Here is a 24,917-nt window from a genome sequence, read left to right on the forward strand (position 1 = left end):
ACTCCAAATGATATCTGATATACACGTCTGACTTCCACTTTAAGATCAGTTCCAATATGTGGGCAACAAATATAGCTAATAAAAATGAAGTCTTTGTGCTCGGCATATAAATGTTGGTATTGGCCAGAATCATGTATACTGGCTTTCTTTGCTTTAAAACAAAGGTCAATGTGATGAACAATTGCTTGCCATTAGTTAGCCGCCAGAGACTCACCTACGTGTCACCTTCTCACGTTCCCACTCCCAGCCAACACTCAAATCCAGCTCAGAATGATTTCTTTCTCCAGCCTGACCACCACAGTCTATGTGTACACTCCTCCCTCCCTAGAACTTTCTACCTTCATTTAGTGGTCACAATGAATGTACCTCATTTTTCCAAGGGACTTTGTGCTCCTTAAAGTGGAGATTTTATACCCTAACTGAAGATTCAACTATGCATTGAACAGATTGTGATGCTGCAGGAAGAAAGCAATGTGAGAAGCGAGGAAGTCCTTTATGTACCAATGTGGAACAATCAGCATGCTTTTAAGGATACACGTATGGACTATCTCTATAGGTCTACTCATTGCTAGGGAGAGGTACTAGGGGGGTGGGGGACAGATATACAAAGGGATTTTCCTTTAAGTTCTTTTTATCTTCTGAGTTTGAGTCATGTGCAGGTGCAGTGGTACAGTGCATGTTTAGCATGTTCAAGGCTCTGGATTTAACACCAATCATCAAAAACAGACAAGAACAAAAACAAAAAACCAAAATCAACCAACCAAATAACCCTTCAAAAAGCAAAATGCTGCCAGGTGTGGTGGCTCATGCCTGTAATCCTGGCACTCTGTAGGCTGCTGAGGCAGGAGGACCAACTTCAGTTCAAGGCTAGCCTGGGCTACAGAGTAAGTTTAAAGCCAGCCTGAACTGCATAGTGAGACCCTATCTAAAAATTTAAAAAAAAATGGCCAGAGGATACTTCAGTTTTTAAGAAAACAATGTGATCTTTGCTTTGCAATAGCTACTGCCAATATTGTCAAAGTCTCAGTGCTTCCACCTACTCACTGTGAAACCTTGGACAAAACCCTGGTTTGAAAAGGGATGGCCAGAGAACTCAGTGGACTAAAGCACCTGCTTAGGCAGAGCTCAGTCAGTGGCTGGGTTTGATCCCCAATATGCCCCTGGGGGCGCACTGAGAAGGTGACTGAGACGGCGTGGTGGCACATGCCTGTAATCCCAGCGCTTGGGAAGCTGAAAACAGGAGAATCACTGTGAGTCCAATCTACATAGTGAGACCCTGTAGATCCTGTATCAACTACATAAACAAAGAAACAAAACCTGGGTTGAAACCTAGTTTCCTCAGTTTTAAAATAAGTATAAGAATTGCTTTCCTGCTTCCCCAAATTCCTGGTATAGACATTTAACTTATGACAAAAACAAAAGTAAAAGAAGAGAAGCCTATGACAGGTTTGTACAATTATTTTTTAAATGAATTTATTTATTTATTTATTTATTTAATTCTTTTGCTATAGAGTCTCACTAAGAAGCTCAGAATTGTAATAATCCTTCTGTCTCAGCCTTCCCAGGGCTGGGATTTCAGGCATGTGCCACCATACTTGCTTTCAGGGCTGGCATGGCATGCTGTACCAGAGATCGAGCTTGGGTCCTTGTGCTTGCCAGGCAGGTGCTTAGATTGTTGAGCTATCTCCTTAGCCCTATTACAATGAATTTAAAATGTTGCTTTAAAATGTTGCTTATTTTGTTGTTGATAGATTTTTTTTGTTGTTATGACAAAGGCATGGTGTGAAGCTATTGTACTCATCCATCACTAGAGAAAAAATAAATTTATATAAGCCTTTTGCAAAGTGATTTGCTCACATATATTAAGAATTATGCAGGAATTCAGGCCCTTTGACCCAGAAAATCTAGATCCGGGGATTTTAAGGAAATGACAAAAATAGGAGAAAATGATATATATGGAGACATGCACTTTGGAATTATCTGTGATAGTGAAAAATTGGAATCCTTCTAAATATGCACTACCAGGGAATGATATATCCATTTAAAGGGTATTAAGCAGCTATCAAAATAATTATTAAAACATTTATTTTTAAATGATAGTTATGAAGACCAGGTGGCATTCTAATGATAAACTGTTACGTGAATGCAAAGTGTAAGTATACTAATAAATCACCTATGTAAATTTTTCTTGCCTATAAGAAAAGGACAGAGGAGGAACACTAAGCCATTCATTTGTTAGGATGGTAGGATTATATATGATTTTCATTCCTTTTAATTTCCTTTATTGTTGAAACATTATAAACTAAATAAAAATCTGAGAAAAAACGCACAAAGAATGCAACAGATAGGTACATTCTGTTGTATCCTTCATAAATCCCTTCACTGAAGAAAGGGATTAAATGTGGCTTACCATAACAAATATAAAGTAAGACCCACATACTGCATTTCCCCTAGACCCTCCTACTCTTCCAAGAATAAATTAAAATATAAACACCAGAGTTGAGTTTTTAAAATCCAGGATTATCTCATTATTCTATTTCAAACATATAAAGAAAAAGAATGTGCTTTTTTTTTTGGATTAAAAGTTTCCCCAGCCAATTTCCATGTATCTCTTTTTCTCTTTTGGCAGGGCAAGGGTTGCCCTTTCTACTGTATGCATTTCTTAACCTGTTGACAATCATTCAGGTGTGTAGGCCATGGTGGAGAAGATCCAGATAAGCTGAAGGGACCCGAGCAGTTCCTGCTTTGTGAAATGAACATACTGATTTCTGTCCAGCTGTACCCTGGTCTTGGTATCAGGACACTCCAAGATAACGTACAGACAGAAACAGAAAACCCTTGTGAATCCTCCAAAAGTGTTCAGTTGGATTAATTTCTGTTAAGAATCACTGCAGGCTCAGTAGTAGAGAGATTGCATAGCACGCACAAAGCTCTGGGTCCCAATTTCAGCACCAGGAAAGAAGTCAGTGTGCCCTGAGGGAAGATATACAGGAAAAGAAGTGTGGCTATGCTGTTGATGGGAGACTGAGTTTTAGGGAACCTGTGTAGTATTAGTGCTTTAAAGACTTGGCTATGAATTAAGAATTGGCTTTCAAATTCTATCTGTGCTGTCTGCTACTATGTAATCTTGGGCAATTCCTGAGGTCTCAAGCCTCAGTTGAGGCTTCAGCTATATAACAGGGGTGCTAATGAAACCTGCCACACACATTTGTTTTGAAGATGAAATGTAATAATGTATGTAAAGTATAGGCCCCAGTGAGTAATCAAGAAGTATCAGGTTAAAAAGAGAAGAAGAAGAAGAAAAAATGTTGGGCATATTGTATAGCTCTATTTCTAGCTACTAAGCTGAGAGGCTCAGGCAGCAAAATCACCTTGAGCCCCAGGAGTCTCAGTCTAGTCTTAACAACATGGCAAGACCCCATCTCAAGAAAAAAGAAAAAAAAAAGAAAAAGAAAAATGCAGAAACAGAAAGAAATCTCAGTTACTCTCACTAGTCCTACCCTTTCAACTAGCTTACTTTGGAAACTCTGGAAATTCCTATCTTAACATACATAGACCAAACTCATGGATTCAGTGTAGTTATATCAATGGCCACTTTTTTTGTACAGATGCAATAATCTTTTAATCTTTTGTAGTCGTATTGCTAGTTCATATGTTATAGTTTGTGTCTAGTTGTCCCCCCAAAGCCTCATGCAGTCATGGGGCGGACTTCTAGAGTTTGTGACTAACTCATAATCCACTGGGATTATGGGTGTGAGTACTACACCCAGCCTGGGGTGGATAGCCTGAATGCAACTTAAAGGAGACAGACTTGCTCTTAGTAGCCATTGTTGCTGCTGCTCCTGCCCTTTTGCTCTCTGCTCTTTGCTGCCACCATGAAAGGATGTTCTCTGCCATGTTCCACTCTGCTTTGGAGCTAGCTTGAGTATAGACTGAAACCTCCAGTAACTGTGAGCTAAATAAACATTTCCTTCCTTCATTTTGAGTGTCAGGTATTTTGTTCCAGCAGTGAGAGAAGAATAACTGAGACACATAACTGTAGAAATTCCAATAAAATTAGCAAATAGTGAGCTGTCATAAGGTATGAACTAAGCCATGTATACACACAAAAACACACATATACATTTCAGCAATACACTGAAGAGTTTTGATTTTTTTTCTTTCTTTAGTTATTGTTCATTACATCAAAATAGTTGGCCAAACTGATCATCACAATCCTCTGCTTGTGTTGTACTGAGAGTAGATAGGGAATGAGAAGAAGCACAGAATTCCTAGGACATCTCATCATGTGAGCACGTGAGCAAGAAATGTTAGAGTCGTAACAGTGATTGGTCAAGCAATGTAAAGCTGCTGATTTTCTGATCTCAGTATAAGAAACAGCAGTTGAGTACTAATTTAGCCTTTGCAGTGGGAGTGTCCCAAGTACAAAGACTGTCTTAAGTAGAATAAGTTACAAATAAATCCCCAAATAGGAATACACAACTAATGGGGATCACTTCTCCTTGGCTAGATGGTAATATGGCATAGTGGTTCTCTTTAAGGAGGGTCAGTTGGAGGGAGTTGTCTTCAGGTTGGTTTGGTTTTGATCCAAACTAACAAAGCATTTTCAGGCTACAGAATTAACCATATTAAGGATTATGCTGAGGTGCAAAGTGTTTCAAACTACAAAAAAGGGGGCTTCTGAGGTCAATTAATTTAAGAGCCTAGAAAATGTTTTTGTACAAAAAAAAGTTTAGATTATTTAATTACTTTAGAAACAAAAAAATTCCTATTGCCCCCTGATCATCCAATAGTCCATCAATGCATAACCCTCTGCAACTGTCTGGGAATTTTCACCTTCCAGAAGTGCTCAATTTTCACTGCCAAGGTTCTTGGTAGATTCTTTTCTCTTGGTGAAGAAGTGTCATGTCATTACTGAATTCCTTCAACACCACATATAATGTTGAGTATTCAATGATCATTTTATCTTCAAATTATAGAGGAGACTTTGTTTTTCTTTTGAGAACTTTATGAGGATCCAATTCATAATACAGTTAGTGGAGGTTTCAGCCCATACTCATCTGGTTCCAAGAATGAGTAGCACATAGCATAGAGGAGCCATTCATGACAGTGGCAAAGAGCAGAGAGCCACACAATGACCACTTTAAATTTTTTGTTTTGTTTTATTTTATTTTAGATACTAGAGATTAAACACAAGGCCTTGCATATGCTAAACATGTGCTCTACCACTGAACAACACACCCAGTCCAGCAATGTTCTTTTAAAGACAGCTTTGTATGGGAAACCCACAAGGACAGTTATGGGAATGGAGTTCTAGAAATTTCCTGCAGGTTAGACTTCTGTCCCTGCTTCACTCCTAAATGTTTTGCTTCTGGTAGACATTCCAAGATCATTCCCGTTTGAGCTGAGATTACCCATCCAAAGACATGGGAACTGTCAGAACTCCCCTCACACTGGCAGAGCAGATATTTTCTCAGAAGCCCTCTTAGTCCCACCATTTTGTCCTTTTCTGAGGAAAATGCTCTCTAAAAGGCAAAATTAAGCCCAGTGGTCAGAAGCTTTATGGAAGCTTATATGTGCTCAGTGAAGGAAAGCAATTCCCGGAGGGCACCCCACACGCAAGGGGCTATGGAATTCTCCATCTCTGGAGGTTTTCAGCCTTAGCTTCACCCCTGTTTACTGAGGTGCTGCAGAGAGGCCAGCCCAGAGATAGTTGATCCAATCTATGCCTGCAACTCCAAGTCCCTGTGCTTAACAGACTATTCATTATTATTAATTAGCAATCCGTTAATTGATAAACTACTGGTTATATCATCTGGAGGGCTCTGGGCTATTCTAATTTCTCTTTGAAGAGAATGCTTATTGGAAGAGTCCTTAGAGTTAGTGGAGAATCACATAGAATACTTATGAGTCATCTTCTTGAGCTCTCTTTTTCCTCAGAGTGAAATTCCTCAGTTTATAGAATGTGTGTGTGTGTGTGTGTGTGTGTGTGTGTGTGTGTGTACAGATGCGTATCTATGCAGTAGAGGTCACCTCATTAATGTACTATTGACTGCCATTATGTATTTTCATTTTCCCTCCAGGATCTGAGGCTTCTTTCTTCTTTAGCTCTGCCCAGCTGTGTTTTAACCCAGCAACTCTACAACTAATGTCTTTTCAGGATTTTAGCAGCAGTATCATGACAGCTGTTAACCTTATGTCCCTCAGATGTGCTTGAGTTGAATTTCTTTGCTTTCTTTCTTTCAGTACTAGAAAAGGATTCTTTAAAAAGAAACACACAATTTTTGAACAAATGAGTTTGGTTGGCCTCTTATACAAACCTTCACTCATAGCTCCTGTCAAATGGTAGGCCATCAGCTCCTCTACCAAAAGATAAAATGTATTTGTCAACCAAAAAAGGTGGTTTTAAAAAAAAAAAGCCTTGAGAAATCTAAGCGTATCCTAACAATATTTTGTGGAGCAAGTGGCTAGCTGTTATATATTTGGCTCTCATAACAGCCTTGAGATTTAAATTGGGTAAGCAGCAATTATTTCCTCCATTATACAGGCTAGCCAACTAAGGAGCAAAGAGGTCAAGTCACACTGATAAGAGGTGGCAACAGGAGCTGGAAAAGACCAAAGAGGACCAGTTCAGGAAAGATTCACCCTTTACCATATTTATTCTTTCATCTAAATCTCAAATAAACAGTATTCATGTGCAGGTTTTGTGCAGATTTCTGGGGTTGCCAAAATGGGTCAAATGTGGAAGAGGACAAGGAGCTGTGACAGAGTGCCAAAAACATTAGCAGAGGTGTGGGCCCCAGAGAAAGCCTAATATGTCGGCACAAAAATCTGTAAAAGCAGGTAGCAGTGACTCCTGCTCAGCTAGTGGGCTCAGCCAAAAAATCTTAGTGAGGCATGATAGTACTTTCCTGTACTCCCAGCACTCTGAGAGACTGAAGCAGGAGGACTGAAAGCTTGAACCTAGCCTAGGTAATTTATTTATTTTTTTCTTTGTATTCTAGGGAAAGGTCTATAGGGTGTTCAGGTTCTCACTACTAGATTGGACTCGTAGTGATCCACCTGTTTACAGCCTCCCAAGAGCTGAGATTTCAGGCATGTGCCACCATGCCCAGTCTAAAATGCTGTCTCAGAGGGTCCTGGGACAGGGCTGGCAAGACAGGCCCAGGGATTGGGGATGCCCGGCCCCTACGCCTTCTTGCAGGTACTTTGATCTGCTGAGCTATTTGGCGGCCCTAACCTGGATAATTTAGATACTCAACAAGACCCTGTTTAAAAACAAACAATAAAAAGTGCTGGGAATAAAGGATATAGCTCAGTGTAAGGACCTTAGCTTCGATTCTCCAGAACTGGAGAGAGAAAGCAGGGGGGGGGGGACAGACAGACGGACGGACGGACGGACGGACGGACGGACGGACACAGAGGTAGACAGAGACTTGCAAAGCTACAAAGGAAGTTCAAATAATCCCATAGGTGCCTCTTGGGGTTAGTGAATAAGTGAACCAGACCTTAAGTCTGCTCTAATGCAGTTCTTACTTTATCTCTTTGAGGAGATAAAGATTTCCTCAGCTGGTCCCATCTTATCAACATGCAATTTTCTCTATCCTTTGACCTTGTCAATTCTTACATAGGCCAAGCATTTTCTACCTTCAAGCAATTGCTCATATTGAACCCTTGGTCTGTAGTATCCCTGACCTCATCTTTTCCAGTTCAGACTTCTAGACCCAGATCAAATGTTGAAAATGAACTCTTCATAAAGTCTCCCAGCATTTTTCTAATTGCATTAACTGCCTGATCAAGCCCCACCTCATATTATAGGCTCATTTCTCTCATCTGACTGCCAGCAACTTGAGGGTAGGCAGCTCACATCTCCATTTAGGACCAAGCACTGGGTTCTTTTTGCTGAACAGATTGAATTAAATGTAGGAAGAGGTACATCTTTGGTATTTTAAAAATTCTTTGGTATTTTTGAGGCAAATAGGAAATGGTTTGCTAATACAATTTGGCAGTTCTGAGATCTGGATGATTATACGCTGACAAATTCAAGTTCTGATTATGTGTACAGTTGCAGACCTGGTGAGGGGGGCAGGGGTCAGTAAATCACAGTGGGTTAGTCTCTGCCTTGGAAAAGTTTTTAAGTTAATGTGAATGGTCAGGTATTTCCTGCATCTGACTCATCTGGGAAAGTCATTACACACTCAAGTTCTGAGCTCTGTCCCATAGCACTAAGTCAAGCTCTCTGAGACCTGCATGTGATTCTCTTACACTAATGTTTAGAAGTTCCTGTTACAAGTGAACAGAACAATGCTACTGGCTTTCTGGGGGAAAAGCTGGCACCTGATAAACGAGCAAGGGCCAAGGGAGCTCACAACTAAAGGAACAATGAAGATGAAACACACATACTTCCAACACCCAGGATAAGAGGAAGTGAGAGTTCAGGACAGCAGGGTCTGTGCAGTGAGTAGTGGCCACCAGCTGCAGCTCTAGGAGGGTCCCCCAGAGCCTGAGGTGCATGACAAACATTTCAAGCTGGGAACTTTGCTTTGTTTGTTTTCACAGGCTGGGGCTTTGAAGAACTTTGTAAATTTTCTAGGAGAGAAAGTAAAAATACAAATTAAACTTCCTTATGTGTCTCCCCTTTGGTTCTAGGACCTTCCCGCTACCTCTCTTTACTCTACCTGGTAAGAGAAGGATGTAGCTGCTGCTCAGGGGACCTCAGGTAAAGTATGTCAGGGGTCTGCCCATCTAATTCATCTGTCTCCTTTTGGTCTACTCCCCATACATATGTGAATTTCTTGTTTGTACACGGATACTTGGTAGCCTCATTTGCAAAATGGGATAATTGTTTTCTGTGTCTTTACTTATAAAGTCCTACTCACTCTTTGCACATCACTCCCCTAAAGAGGTCATCTCCACCCTTCCTATCCAGAGTTTGGTTTACGCAACTTGTTTGCTTCCCCCGCTTCCCCCGGCACCCCTTCTTACTTATTCATACATCTATTCACAACTCTTCTGATCTGAGTAGTGCTGTGTCACCCCTCTAATCAGGGACAGTATCTCAAATGACATTATATCCTGGCTTCTGACACAGAGATGTTTACCTCTTCCCAGGATGGCTGTGAGGATCAAAGGCTATTGCCTGGAGGCTCTTGCCATCTCCCCTAGCCCCCATGACAGTGGAGTGTTTCAAGCTAATCCGTTAAGCTGAGGAGCAGTGTACCCCAATATGTCAGGCTCCCCAACTGGGTCTGAGGAAAGAGAGCTGTCCTTTGGAGTTTGTAGTCCTTTAGAACTGAGCAGCATACTGCCACCTCAACCTCCCACCCTAGATGAGTTGGGAATCAGCTTTGACCTGCATGGCCAGAAGGGCATTAGAGGCAAAGCTTTCCTTTGGGTCTTGGAAGCTGCCATGCTTGGTACAAACTAGGTACTTGGCCTTCACAGGGTGCCTCAAAGGAAATGGAGGAACCAAATGCTTGCTTACTAGCTAAATGGGCTTTGGCTAAAGAAGTCAGGACAAAAACCAGCTCCGAGCTTAATTAAAAAGAGTGCTTAATCCCTCCCCCAACAAATGCAGATTGCCCACAAAGGAGAACAGGAACCCCAGTGGCCAGAAAAGCCAAAGTCTTATAAACAAGCACTCCAGGCTGTGCAGGGCAGCTTCGCTATGATCTGATACAATGACTATTGTCAGGGAGAACTGTTTTTCCATGTTTTTGTATCCTTTTCTTCGCATTTTCTTTTGCTACCTAATTTCATGCATCAGAAGTCAAAAGACAAAAGGTCAGGCCGTTTTAGAGGCAGCAAACTCCCCACCACCAGCAACGTGTGTCCAAGGGAGCGCTTTGAGGCACCGACTACAGACACCAGCAGGTTTTCATCCCGCCTAATTCTCTGTTGTCACTTCATGGGGTATGTGAATCTGTGTGAATTGCATGAGAAATAAGACACCAACTGCTGTAATAAACTAGGAAAAATTGTTCCCTTTCAGTTCACCAAATTGTTTCTATCACATATCGCTTATACGAATCTGTGCCTAACAAGGAGAATCTCATCTATGAGTTCTCAGGCTGCCAGTGCAGAGAACCTAACACACATGCACACACACAAACATACATGTACACATATGTAAACATGTTAATATTAAATCTGAGTTCTTTGTTTTTTCTGAGAGAATTTGTAAAGATCTCTTCAGAAAATTACCAACACATGTTCTTGAAATTGTTTTAACTGATATTATAGCAGCATCTTAGAATGAATAATTTGGTATGATTATTTTAGTATAAGTATTTTATCCTCAGACCTCAAATCTTTTCAATATTTCATTTTGAATTATTTAGTGATAATGGGATATTGGAGTTTCCTTATGTGGTAGTAGACTGTATGTGTTTATAAACAGAATACAGTGCCAAGATTTCCTATTACAATATTTTTATAATTTAGGCAGGAAATTACTTTCTTGTTCTGTCATCATAAGCCATTGTACCAACTCAGTATTCTAAATATTTTTCATACGACTGAAAATACATAGTCAGATATCTTTAATTTTTCACATACAATGTTTTTAGATTTGCACTCAGCGTGAAAAGGCTGAGCCCCTGCCCCCATTACAAAGTAGAGGAGAAGTTACACAGTTGGGGAAGGATCTCCAGTGACTGCTAGACACTAGGGTTGGTGTCAGTGCTATCTCAAAGGCCCTTTGGACCCAAGCTTAGCTCCTCTTGTCCATCTTCTTCTTGTCTCAGGTCTGAAGGAGGTGCCCCAAAATAACCAATCAAGTTGTTAAAACAGATAAAAAGAATACATTTTATTTCAGCTTTGTCCTCAAATATATATTTTATATACTGTTGCTACCTGATTTCCCCTTAAGACTTCCTTCCCCAAAATAAAAATAGCAAACAACCCATGACTTTTCCAGACTATGGTATTCACTTGGCAATTGGCTGGCTCTAGGGAAAAGTGCCCCACTCCTGGTGTGATCATCTGCCACACATGTAAAGTTATTTGGAAAAATGGAGAATGAAGTAAGCTAGAACATTAAAGGGCCTACTTAGAGGTGCGCTTCACTTCTGTTTAGCATTCTGATGTGCATCAAAAACTAAAAGAATCGTTTAGTCTGTGCATTCACCCTCACTCAAAATTGCATGTGAAGTAGGTTCCTTTATGTTACAGTACTTCATGGAATCAGATTATATCACATTAAAATGTTATTAGTTTAAAACACATTAAATAAATGTAAGTCTTGTCTGACACGTGAATATTTAAAGCTCACATCATGCAGAGAAAAAGAAAAAAAGGAGTGGAGAGCGCTAACAATTCATTGTATCAATGCTGATAGAAAAAATCCTACATGGCAATTATTCTTAGCAAAATATGATATTATTGCTTGTAAATTCTGATATTGTTAAATTTAAAGAGAAATATGAAAAAGAAGAATCTGATTTACACTTGTTTTCAATATGAATGTCAGTGAGTCTTTCAGTGCCTCATTTTGGATTCTGAAGTGATAGTGAACTATTGGAACATACTGGCAAATTTTAAATAAAACTGGCTGCCTGTTTTCCGTGTTCATAAGCTGCAAATGTAACTCTAAGAGAATACATTTTACCTAAAAATTCTCTCTGAGTTGCCTTTACCTCGCATCTCTGTGCCTGTGTATCCTGTATACCTTTGACGTCTGCCATGTGTACCTGTGCACCATTTGAGTTGAATCCGTCCAAGCGACCCAGATTTGTTTCTTTGAGGTTGCTCTCAATAATACTTTTAATTGAAGAGAGACAAGTAGGAAAGGAAAATAACAAGAAATAACGCACCACGGGCACCAGTTTGTTAGAACACAGTTCCATCGTGTATTCCAGCGCTGCCCGGGTGTTTCAAGGCGGCGAATCGCGGGCACATGGCGCTCCAGAGAGCTGGCAGTTAGAGCTCGAAGCTCTAGCCGCACGGGACCTTACCTACAGCAGAAATTAATGTTTTGATCCAAACCAATTCTCACACCCTTTCAGCTGCAGGCGCCTCCCGAACCCGGTGGTAGCGACTTGTCCGCCTTAAGCGCGTTTTACCGTCCTGAGCCCGGGAAGTTGAAGGTGAAGAGGCGCCCCCATCCCTCTCAGCACTCCCCTAAGCAACCCTAAGCTTACGCCGCTGGGGACCTGCTCCCCGCGACTAAGCGTCCACTCTCATTCCAGACACGGTTCAGACCCAAAAAACCAAGCAGGGTTGGTGTGAGTACCAGGGGAGCAGCCTGCAGAAGGTGCGGTGGTGCCACGTGCGCGCAGAGCGACCAGAATCTTGTGAGTTCAGCTTTGGCCACAGGTTCCCCCTCGAAGAACTGGGCCACTAGGCTTTAGGGCGGGGCCTCTTCCTCTCCTCCCGCCTGGACGCCTGGACGTTGCTCCCACTCGTCCTCAGTGAGAACTCCAGACCGGAGTTGCAGAGCTAGAGTGGTTCCCGGTGGCTCTTCCTAGGATTTGCACAGAGAGGCCCAGCAACGGACTTCAACGGCCCAGTCCTTGCCAGAATTCGGGTCAGGGGTCTAGGGAGGGGGTTGCCGGCCAGAATTGAGCCCCAGTCCTGGCCTCAAAGGCCCTTGGAACTCCCCCCACCCCACGCCGTGTTTCCGCTCAAGTTTTCCTCCCAGCCTCCTGCCCCTCCCTCCCCCGCCGCCGCTCCCCAAGCTTCTTAGCTGGAGAGAAGCTCACAGCGTGCCTGGGTCAACCCCTTCTGCGTCTCTTTTCTTTTCCTGTCACTCTCTGTTCTCAGTTTCTGCTTTCTCCCTCTCAGAGAATGCCAGAGCGCTAAGAGGCCTGGAGGAGCCTCTACAGCAGCCCCTTTCTCGGGCCTCCAATCTGCATTTCCTCAGTCTTGTTTCTGCCCTTTCATATTTCTTTCCGCATAGATTCTCCTCGCATTTTCTTGCTGGCTTAGCTATCTATACTACCTCTCTGTTTCTGTATCTGTCTCTTCTGTCTGGTGTAGGATTAAGCAAGCCGAGGTGTGCTGAGGTTTAAATGTCCTGGCGACATGGACAGAAAGGTTGCCTTATTTTGTCCTCAGAACATTTCTGGTTCCTACAGTTTGGTTTCCTCTTGAGGTGGTGCCAGGGCCGGTTCCTCCATGCAGGCCGCTGCTACCGAGGCACCGGCTCACTTTATAGCAGTGTAAGCGCGTGCTCGGGTGTGGATACGTGTGGCTAAGGTTGTAAGTGAGGGCGAGCTATCCAAACGAAAAGCGGAGCAGAGTTGGGTTTGGGGGACCCTAGAGTAATGGGTAAAGGAGATGGGGAATTTTTAGGGATCCATACGCCAATCTGTGCATAGACTCTACACTTGCTGGCCCCTTGCTCTGCATCTCTAGAGCCGAAGCAGTACTTCCGTGTCCTCCGAAGAGGTTGATTTGGCACCTGCTCCAACGCAGGGAGCCGCCCTTCCGCCCAACGCTGCGGGAGTCAGGGAAGTCGAAGCTCCCTAACCCAGCGCGTGAAGGGAGGCACCAACCCATAGTTGACAGGGCTAAGGGACCGCAGCAGGGCCTGGGTACTGCACGAAAGGGCTTTGTGAATTATAAACGGAACACTGGCACCGCAGGACAGGCGAGCTGGTGGCTAGCAAGGGCGCGCCCTTGGGAAAGCACATTTGTTCTGCGCTGTTTTAGCGCTCTGAGCGCAACACGGCGGCACCCGAGTTGGGTAATTCGGAGGCTGGTAAACCCATCATTCTTGGTACTTGGCCTAACCTTCCGCCCTTCCTGGGTGCTGGCTGGAACGAAGCAGTGATGGGTGTGCCACTGCTTTAATCCTAAAGCTCCCACAAAGCCAAAATAAACACGGAAGAACTCACCAAACCATCGTACAAACAAAAAACTAACACAAAAACATAGCAAGAACCTCCATCCAAAAGCACAGCTCACAAAAACAAACTCAAAATCGAAGAAAACGAGACAAACACAAAAATCTCCAATGCAACACTCACAAACGACATCCGTTATAACACAAAATCAGAACATTATCAAAACACCACCCAGAAGGAAAACCCTTCCAAAGAGCACACAACAAGACAATCTATGCGGACAAGATACAAAAACCACACAAAATCAAAACACACAAGACTGAAAACAAAAACCTCCCCAAAGACCCGAGACTCACAGAGCTAAACCCGCTAAAATCAAATCCACGAAAAAAACCACAGGGCAAACACCGGAAGGAAACAAAAGACTCTCTCACAGATAATGAAAAGAAAACTCACAGAAAACAAACAAAAACAAAACGAAGCCCCTAAAGAGGGAAACAGCAACAACAACTCCCGCCCCCAGCCAGGGTGAAATGTCAATTCCGGGAGAGCTTTTGATCTCAGGGCTCGGACAGGCCGCTGCTCCTTGGTGCTGCCTCCCGGCGCGGGCGAAACGAGAGGGCGGGAAGCAAGAGCTGGGACCCGGCGGTGGAGAGTCCAACGCTCGGCGATCGCCAAAAATCAAACCGCGCAGTAGAGATCGGGACCCGCAGGCTCAGGGAGGAGGTGACGCGGGGGGGCTGCGTAGACCACTTGGTGGGGAAACCGCACGGGAATCCACAGCCACGTTTCCGATTGTGGCGAAATCTGCTTAGTGGATACGCGATGTCCGGTTCCCGCTGCCTCCCCCCTCCTTGAACTCTGGGCTCTTCCCCCTAGATTGCGGCCCAGCCTCGTGACCACCCCCTCCAAAAAACAAACACTCTGAGGATGATTCACTTTCCCAAACTGACATGTCCGGCAGGCCAAGAGTCCTTCTGCGCAGCGCTCCCCCTACCCTACCCCCGCCCTGGAGAACATTTCCCCTGCGACCACCCCGCAGCGGGGCCCCATGGTCCTCCAGTGGCCAAGAGAAGCAGCTGAACTCCGGACTCGGGAGGGAGACAGGGAGGAGAACGCTGAGCCCGGCCGAATAGAGCTGCCGGACATGCCCCACCTCTGTCCCACTCTCTCGATCTGATTGCCCCTCTGGAATCAAGTCCCGTAGCTTGGAGACGCAGCAATGTCTCCAATCCTGAGAGCACGGGGAATCCGCTTATAGGAGGGGGTAAGGTGTCCAAAACTCCAGCCCCTTTCTGGGACCTACTGCCCTGGAAGCGGTTTTGCCCTGCCCTGGTGCTCCAAAGCAGTGGCCAGGATTTTATCTCCAGTATTTCACAGTGTAACCTCTGTGTTCCGGGTCAGAAAGGGACTGAATGCAGTGTAGGGTAGAGTTCTGTGACTGGAAGCTGAGTGGGACCTAAGGGCTTTAGAGGTGTGGCGCTGCCCCTGAGTCAGGGTGCCAGCTATAGTACTGGCACTGCAACTGTGTGGTGAGGTGGGTGGCTGGGCATCCTGGGGGCGGGCGCCGCCCTAGGGGTGAATTTGAGGATGATGGCCTATCTACACTGTGCCTGGCATCTCTGCTAATCTCTGTATCCCTCTCAGAAACACCTGCTTGGGAGAGTAGTTATTTCTTGAAAAACAAAAAGCTGGCCTGCACCCACAGACACAAAGGGGTTTGCACATGGAGGGATCACCATCCCTGAGTGCAATGCAGAGGGCAGAACCCCAAGACCCGGGTTTGGTAGCCGGTTTGGCCGAGAGGCCCTTAGGCGCGCGGACCAGTGCTGGGCGCTGTCTGAAGCCTTCCTTCCCTCCCCCCCCACCCACCCCTTATAAAAGTCCGGAGCTGAGCGGCGGCAGCGCTGCTGCTCTCCCGGCCTCTCGCACTGCTCCGGCCCGGCCCGGCCCGGCCCAGTCCGCCCCGTCTGGTGCTGAGCAGGCCGGGCCGCAGCTCGGACACCCTTTCCCTGCGCTGGGCCCGAAGTGCGGGGCGGCGCGCTGGGGGCGCGGCGTGTCTGGGGACATCTTGTGATGTTGGCGAGAACAGGACATGATCTCACATGGCGAGAAGCTCTTTAGTTCCTTAATCATTTCACGGTGCCTTCGGACGCTTTTTTTCCACCTAAAACGTTTAGTTTCAGCTCAGTGATCAGCTACCCCAGCTCGGCGGGGGAGCGGAAGGGTTGAATTATTCCGACCTGTGAGCGGCCCCTGGCATTGAAAAAAAAAAAAAAAAAAGTGGAAACTTTCCCCCCTGTCCATTCCATCAAGTCCTGAAATATCAAAATGGATTTAGAGAAAAATTACCCGACTCCTCGGACCGGCAGGACAGGTAGGATTGCGGTACGGGCTCTAGACTTGCTAACGCCAGGACACAACCGGGTACTCATTCCCTCGCAGGGCGATCCTGGAGGAGGGAGTGCGCCTCAGTTTCTCAGGGAATGACTGTACGTCTGTCTGCGTGTCTTTTCACTGATCTATTCATACACTTACGTATCAATACAAGTGTCTTGGAGTTTGCCTGTTTTTTCCCCCTTTCTGAATGTTTTGGTTGGTATCTATCTGGAGGTATATAAGTTTATGTCTGTGTTTACATAAGGAGCTCACTGTGTACACGACTGACAATAAGTTTGTCTGCATGTATGCATTTTCAGAATTTCTGAGCTTGTGTCAAAGAGTTTGTGTGCCTGTTGTTTCTTAATATCCTTGAATGTATTACTGTATGAGTTGGTGTCTGTATGTTGGTTTTTTTAAGTATCCAAAGTGTGCATCTGTAAATGTTATGTATATAATTTGGATAAGTTTCTGAGTGCTTATGGACTGCTTTAGGGTGTGTGCTGACCAGTCATATCCCAAGGGATTTGGGAAGTGAGAAAGGCTGATATCTCTGACCCCTTCATTTTTGGTATCAACTACTTTCCAGTGTATACATGCCAAAGCACAAAGGTGTCTGGCTCTAGGCACAGACTTGGGTCTGGGGCCTACTGGGGTGTCTACTGTTCTAACCTTGGGCAGTCAATCAGGTCCAAGGCTCATTTGTTGAGGGTGATGCCATGAGTGGAGGTGATAGCTGCTTCACTCTTTGGGCACTATTGAGGTTGGCATTTGTAAAATAGTCTTTTGTGTCAGACATCGTCTTGGCAGGTGAGAGTGGTGAGCTTCTAGGCTACGGAGGACATTTCTAAGGCTCTCTGGTCTGTCTGCTTTTACCTAGCCTAGCCTTTGACACTGTGTGTGTGTGTGTGTGTGTGTGTGTGTGTGTGTGTGTATTTTTATCATGGTATTTTTATCATGTGGGTGCCGATACAATAGAAAGTATTAGTGGGTGGATGTTTGTACCTCCACTATGCACAGAGGCTTTGTTGGCACAAGGTTCATGAGTTTTCCCCAATAGGCTCAGGAAATGAGGAGCAGGCTGTGTTTGTATCTGAGAGGAAGTGGTAGGGACAGTAGCCTCAAACCATCCCAAGGCATAAATTTGTCTTTGGGCCAGTTTCTCTCATTGGGCCATTATGCTAACCCCTTCATAAACACACTGTCAGCCCTGGCAACCCCCCCACCACACCCCCAGGTCATCTGTGAGTCTACCTTTAGTTTATCCTCTAATAAAGATCAAGGAATGGAGAGGAATAAACTTAAAAGTCCCACATTAGGACATCTCCCTATGTACAGGTGTGTTTTCAAAATGTTGAGAACAGAGATCTAAGAAAGGGTCAGTGTTCCTGGAATGATGGCACAGAAAAAGGAACCTGAAAACCTTAGCTTCTTTGACTTCAGTTCCCAAATAGCTTTCTTTTCCCCAAGTGATAAGCCCTTCAGTCGATGGGATGCCTACAGATCTCTGTGCCTAGGGCAAGGATTTGTGTATGTGTTGGAAACAGGTTGGAGGTGTGAGGGTCAGGGAGAGGTCTGTGGCCCACTGGCTGCCTCTCCCAACAAGCTGTCTAAGAAGAATGTAATTCATAGTAATTCATAGCGGTCGATGGGCTCTTTGATTAGTTCAATCGCCTGAATAATCATTTAATCAATAAGGCATTTTATTCCCCTTAGAAGCTGGACTGGGTGGAGATTGGGGGGGTGCCTCTCCCGACAGGAGTTTAAAGTCCTGAGGGCCACGCCCCTTCCTCCAAGAAGGACTGGGATAAGGGCCACTTTCTCTGGGAAAGGATGACAGTTCATGTGCTCTTGCACTTATGCCCAGAAGCACAGGTCTGGACCCCCACTGGGGAAGAAGGACAAGGCTGCAGAGCAATCCAGGCTGTTGCTAGAGGGTGTCCATTTGCTCTGAGGCCTTCTCCTCTCTCTCAACTTCTAGACCTTTCATAAGGAACCAGACCTCCTTTTTCTTCTTTAAGAGACATTTTTCATTCCTTCTCCCAATCTTAGAATCCTCATTTTTATTATGGTAAGGTCCTTCTGGCTCTAAAGCCAAGATCAGGCAATGTTAGCAGTTAGCCTTTAAGGGTTTTTCCTCCCCTCTGGCCTCTTCCTTGTAGTATGAGAAAGGAAAAGATGCATTTCAGAGAGGGCAGAGACCTTGGGTGATCATAGAGCAGAAGTTGTAGTGGGAATGGTTTTGGAGGGAGATCTTTCTGCCCTTAGACTTCTAATTCCTGCTAGGGGAGAAAATAGCACCCACAACAATTCATGGATGTCTATTGGAGAGAAACTACTATTTGACAAGCTAATTGCAGTGAGAACTCTTGAGTCCCTAGGCCAGGGAGACTTGGGAGACTGAACCCTTCCTCATTGGGCACTAGCATTCAGTTTCAGAGCTCTGGAATGAGCCCAGGATAGAATCACACTACTATTTCCATTCATACAACTTTATCTCACAAAGGGATCTCAGAGGTTCTCTGCATTAGCCACACAAAATAGGAGAAAGGGCTGCCCAGTCCTAAGGGGTGTGTGTGTGTGTGTGTGTGTGTGTGTGTGTGTATGTGTGTGTATGTGCATGTGTGTGTGTGTGTGTGTGTGTATGTGTGGTTTGACCTGGTGTTCGTGTTCTACAGAAGTGGGTAGAGGCATGGGGGACAGACTGGTAACAATAATAAACTCCAACACAGGCTGAGTATACTTTTTAAAAAATGTGTTAAACTATTCTCTGTCCACAGTCAGCTACTCCTGCAAACAGAGCTGAGCTGAGTAAGGCAGATTCTTGAAAGTGAAAGAATCATGCAGGAAGGTCTGTGCCCTGACATAGCGTGTAATTGCATCCTCAGTCTGCTTTCCCTCTGATGATTTTTAAAAGGAAGGTTAGAAATAGTCTATCAGGTTAAAACAGTAATATACAGGGAATCTCTAATCTTTCCTAAATTTAGCAATCTGTCTAATCTCTGAAAGATCTTCTTTGCCCCAAATATGAACAGGGATATAGGCTAGATTTGGGTTACAGGAGTTGATCTAAGGTTCATTAAAGCATTACAGCATCCCTAGTATTATGACATTGGTACTCGATGAGCTGGAGGGAGTGGTGGGAAAGCCAGGAGGAGTGTGTGTATGTGTGTGTCCCGAGTGAAGTGTGATCTCTGGCTACAGAGGGAGCTGGGCACTTTACAAAAAGGTGCTCTTAAACATCATTCTCAGTAGGCTTTCTTCCAATAGCAAGCTTTCCACGAGAGTTCGACTTTATAAATTAAGTTTCTTTTTGGATTTTTTTCCTCTAAGTTTCAGCCCCTGGGGCCTAGCATAGAACTGTCCCCAAAGCCCCGTTGCTAGAAGAAAGAAACAGGGCAACTTAAGCGCACGGTGCTGGACCAGGTTTAGCGTGCTGGTGATACCCGTTGCTTGCTAGTCATTTTCTCTGGTTCCAGAATGCAGCTCCTGGGTATAGTGCAGAGGAAAACCCAGTTCCGCTAAGGAATAGCTGTGTTATCTCTGGCTAGTCATATAACTTCTGTGGGCTGCTGTTTGATGACCTGTAAGGCTTTGTAGGTAACCACGCTATCTGATATCTGGTGTGGGCAGTTTTGCCTTTGGGTATTGAAAGTTCCCAAAGAGCATCCTGCTCCATGGAGTGGATAAGGTGGGGAGGTCAGTGAATAATCCCCAGTTGGGGAACTTCATTTGCCCCAAACATGATGAGGTTGGGGAGTTAGCAGCTTACTCTATACTGGTGAGGCTGGTCCTATGAATTAGGGTTCATTCCAGAGACAAACACCTGCTGTGAAAAGATGAATCGGTGCTGCTCCTGTAGGGATAATATCTTGTTTCATCCTGTCCCCAAAATGCCCTAGCGATTGTCTGTGTGGCACAGGAAAAATTGCTTTCTTAGGCATTTTGCAGCTGGGTTCTTTGATTTGACTGTATCCCTCCTCCCCCAACAACATGCAGTCTTCCAGAGTGTTCTAGAAAGGCAATTAGAAAGATTTCCAGCCCTGGACTTGCTGTGTGTGTGAACTTGGACAAGTCACATAATCCCTCCCTGGGCTCAGGTTCCTCATCAGTAACATGGGAGAAAGTACAACCTCAGAATTCTTAGCTCTGAGATGCTGGATCTGGGTGTATAGTAGGTACAAGCTCAAAAAGTAAGACCACGAGTGGAGATGTCACTTGCTTCTTCTCTCAAGGCATTCCCACACTCCTGCCTCTCCAGTGAGAAATCAAGGCTGTGAACTTAAATCAAGGCTGTGGCCTGGGGCTCTGATTTCTAGCAATTTCTGACCCACTGGGCAACACCAGATAGACCTAACTCAGGAACCCATGTTCATGTTCATCCCAGTCCTTCTGTTTGGTCTTTTTGCTCCAAGATAGGTTGAGAGTAGGGGCAAAGATCCAGACTGGAGGGGTTTCAGACAAAGAAGAGATAATGCCTCCACCCCACCCCCATACAGTGAAGTCTCTTGGGTCTCTAGGGGCCCCCATTGGGCCGTTTTCTGCAGCTGTGCCCTGGCAGAGATTATGTCAGGGACTGGTGTGTTAGCACCGGAAACTTGTCTACCGGTTAGGGGCAGCTGGGTCTAGGACAGCCACAGAAAGTGGGCCCCAAGGCAGACCCAGTATAGAGGTGAGGGGGTGGAGCAGGGAAAGAGGAGGGAAAAATTATACTGAGAAAGAAGCCAGAGGGTGACCCGGGCATCTTCTCCAGATCATCCTGTGCTCTGTTCTCCTTACAAGTCCATATTTATAGTGATCATCTCTGAATCCTTGTTTTTGGTGGATTTGTGTTTAATATTAGAGAAATATAAATTAAAAGTGGTGAATCTTGAGGCCACTGCCATGAGCTGCTGAGAAAGGGGAATGTTGCTAAGGCTGGGCTCTTGCACACCACAGGGCTCATAGAACTGTAGCCTCCTAGATGAGGAAAGGCTGGCACGTGGTTCCTTTTTAAGGTTCTATTACTTTGTAGTTCTAGAGACTTGCACTCCTGAGAAATAGACTTCCTGATTAAAGACCTCTTCTGGGTCAGGAACGTATTGCTATAAATCCACCCATTTTGTGTAAAATCTGCTGTACCTACCTTTTCTGGGAAAAGAAAGGTCAGATTTTCCCAACTGCTAGAAGCTGCAGCATTCTAGCACCCCTAGCAACACTTTACTGGACCATTGTGGATACAATGTGACTGCATGCCTCTAGGACCCTCATTAGGGTTGTAAACTGGCCTTCTTTGATTTCCAAGAGGCCTTGTGCTGGAGGCAGAATTGCTCCTGCCAGCAGACAGACGTGTTCAGCTGTAGGCCTTACAACCTAGGCTAGCTCCTTGTTTGAGGATGGAAAGATGGCTTACTGCTCTGTGCAACCTGGTCCAAAGCTGTAGAGTAGTTTCTTACCCCAGAAAGGCTTTGGTTACTAATTTTAAAGGAGTAAGAGATAGCATTTCTTCCAGTCTCTTTCTTTGGTTAATGCAGAATGATAGTCTTGAAGATAAAAGTAAGGGAGGTGAGAAGACAAAGAAGTGGCTGTGGTTTAGTTGGTATTTCATAAAATTGAAAATGTTTCTGTTAGTTAACTGCCCATTTTACAGATGAGGAAAATGAGGTCAGAACTGTCAGGTATCTAAACACTGCAAGTCTGTCACTTACATTGAAGGAAGGATTTTCTACTGCTCTCCGCGTCCTGCTCCCATATCCGTGGATGGTTTTGTTTTGTTCTGCTTTTTCTTTTTGAGTCTGTTTCCTTAAGCTCACCTTAACCCTCACCCTCGCCTTGGCTGCCCTTAACCTCTCAGGTTGCCCATGCAGGGAGGCAGGCCCTATGCAAAATCCGCATGGGGCTCTCCCAGCAAAGTGTGGGCCCTCTGCCCCTCCTGCTCCTATCAAAGACCCACTAGGCCTTGGCCCCGCGCGTTTGTCAATGAACGTGGCGCCGCCGCCTGGGCCCCGCCCCCCATTCTCTCTCATTGCCCAGGTATCCGCTAATCAGGCGGAGCCCGCGGGTTGTTTAGCCAATGGGACAGTTTTTCGGGCCAGGGCTTGAAGCCTCCATTCTGATTGGCTGAATTAGGCATGATTGGCAGGTTAATTCCCGCCCCACCCCCGCCCGGAGGGAGGCTGAGCCCCGGGCGGCGCTGTCCACACGCAGCGGGTCCTGAAAGCGGCTCTGGGGCGGCGCGGTGGCGCACTGTGCGCGCCGAGCAGGCGAAGGGCTAGCCCCGGCGGCAGAGGCGTCAGCGTGGACAGTCAAAACCGGCAGTGGCTTCATCTGAGCACCGACAGTCTTGGCGGCCTTGGCAGCGGGGACCCTACTGCTCTGTCCTCGGTCCCTTGCTCCTTGCCTGGGGCGGGCGCGGCGCTGTCCCGGAAGAGACGGCTGGAAGGCAGTCGGAGTAAATCCCGAGGGCGGGCAGCGTGCTCGGAGAGTTGGCCGGTGTGAGGCAAAGAGCCAGGAGAGAAGGAGCCAGTTGCGGTTGTCCCCATTCCTGGTCCCAGCGACGGGGGAACGGCGGTGGCCGCGGGAACTTTGAAGGCAGCAGGTTCCAGGGTTTGAGGCTTGCAAGCTTCTGTGGAACTCCGGAGTCTCTCGGCCCCACCAGAAGTGGCGGAAGCATCTTGGAAACCACCGGGGCCCCTATGCGGCTAGAGAAGAAGTTCTTTGCAACTTCGTCCCAGACGTCCGGAAGCCAGTTGCACAGAGGCTGAGGGAGCAAGTCAGAGCCCCAGAGACTCCGAGAAGCGAGAAAAAAAGGATCTGGAAGAGACGGAGGGATCCAGGAGGGATCCCAGAGCAGCGAGACGGCAGAACCAGTCTGGCATCCCGCGAGCCTCACTGCTCCCTGAGCGCAGCTGAGGACCGTGTGTTCTGGCGGCCTCCTCAAAGCTGCTCCTGCCTGGGATAAGGGCTCCTAGCCATTCCGGAGGTGGGCCCCTATGCTCGGTTCCCGAAGCCGCGGGTCCTTTGGCCGCAGCTGCCCGCGGTTGGGCCGGGAGCCGCCGCTTGAGCCAGCCGGGGAACGAAGCCGGCAGAGTTGGGCGCCGTTTCCCGCCTCTGCGCAGTTCTCGATAATCTTTGGCAGGGAGACTCTGAGAGTGACCTCAGGTTCCAGTGGTGTTTTCTGAGCTCCGCTCGCACTGTGCCCGGCCTGGTGGCGTGGCTCCCTAGCCGCCCTGGGCAGCCCTTTGGCGCCGGGAGGCGGCGGCGTGGGCCGGCCTGCAGTCTGGAGCGCCCCGATGGAAATACACTGTAAGCACGACCCGTTTGCATCCATGCATAGTAAGTAGGCGGCGAGATCGCTTCTCTCACTCTCCGGCCGGGACCGGGTTGGGGGTGCCGGACCTCGGGGCACGTACTAAGGCTGGGAGAACCCCTGACCTCTGTGGTTGCATAGCCAACTTTGCCAAGTGCAAGGGCTCCTAGGCAGGGGACATGGAACAATGCGCTTGGCCGCACTTGCCAGAACACCTGGTCTGAGAATCCCGCCTCCAGCAACCCTAGCTTAGGCAGTCAGCTGCAGCCTTTCCCTGGCTCTAGCAACGACAACTCAGAGCATTCGCAAAACCTTGCCTCAGGACTTATACAGGGCTTAGGGCTGCTCCAGTTGGAGGGCAAGAAGTTACAGTGAGAGGTCAGTCTGACTCTCAGACAGTGTCCCACACTCCAGTCCTGATGGCGCCTTTTTTCAGTCAGGGGTCTGATCAAGACTAGTACTTGGAGGGAAAGTGGATCCCTGACCAGTTCCTGAATGTGCGAAGGAAGGTGCTGAGAACTAAGAGAAGACAAGAGGTCCGAGGCTCCAAAGGCAACCTGGAGTTGAGAAGGGTTTGAAAAATCAACGAAGTCGAGGACTCTGAGTTAATCTTCAGCTTAGAAGGCTGCCAGTTCAAAGAGAGAGCCTTAAGGATCCTTTAAGGATCTCTTTGGGTCCTTCTCTGTAGGATGCCTGGTTCATGATGGCTCCCTCCTAGAAAGAAAGGAGAGAGAGAGAGAGAGAGAGGGAGAGAGAGAGAGAGAGAAGCCAATTAGTCACCACACAGGCACTTCTGCCTTCTGAAAGCCGATGAGTGTGTAGGAGACGGGAATGGTCATTTTGGAGAGGGCAAGGCCCTCCTGGTTGCCTCACACAAGGGATCCTGCCAGTTCACCCTTTAGCACAGCCTTCAGTGATATGAGTGCTCCTCTCACGGTGAGTTACTGCCGGATTAGATTTGGAGATTTCAAGGAAATTCCAAGCGGAACGAATCACGTTTCCCTTCTGTTGGCTGGAAAGCAGGCTGGGGAAAGCGCCAGGCTTTAGCAGCCTTCAGTCGGATGCCAGGTTCCGATCTCTTTGCGCTGCAGGTCAGGGAGTTGCTCCTGGGTTAGGAGCCCTCTGCAAGCTCTGCTTCCCTCAGACAGTATGGGGTCTGGCTTCCCTAGTCAAGGGTCCCTTATTTAACAAAGGCAGCAGAGACCCGGTTGGAGAGAAGAGGAGCTTCCGGGGCTGAGAATGTCTGTGTTTTACACAGAGAGCCAAGCTGAGTGGCCTGGCCAATGGCCTGGCAAGGAGGGGAAGGCAGTGGGGCTGGCTACAGGCAGGTCAATTTTTCTTTGTGTCAATATGGAGGTAATTCTCAAAAACAGCGGGGCAGTTTGGTCAGGAAAGCCACTTGCTCTCCTCCGGCCTGCCCAAACGATTCTTCACGGTTTGGAGCTGGTGCTCAAAAGGTTTCT

General features: G+C 46.4%; 1 protein-coding gene across 5 annotated transcripts in view; it reads left to right on the forward strand.

Annotated features, from left to right (window-relative positions):
* Window positions 1-16,062: 16,062 nt before the first annotated feature.
* The window catches only part of Pax5 (paired box 5), a 179,997-nt gene continuing 171,142 nt past the window's right edge, over window positions 16,063-24,917 (forward strand). For 3 of the 5 annotated variants that reach the window (XM_004631836.1, XM_004631838.1, XM_012514899.1), the window contains exon 1: window positions 16,119-16,164. In XM_004631836.1, the coding sequence (XP_004631893.1) occupies window positions 16,119-16,164 (46 nt within the window). Of the gene's footprint in view, window positions 16,165-24,917 lie in introns of all 5 variants that reach the window. The other 2 variants (XM_004631835.1, XM_004631837.1) reach the window with 2 other exon arrangements.

Source organism: Octodon degus, unplaced genomic scaffold (genome assembly GCF_000260255.1).
Source record: "Octodon degus isolate 3935 unplaced genomic scaffold, OctDeg1.0 scaffold00045, whole genome shotgun sequence".
Lineage (NCBI taxonomy): Eukaryota > Metazoa > Chordata > Mammalia > Rodentia > Octodontidae > Octodon > Octodon degus.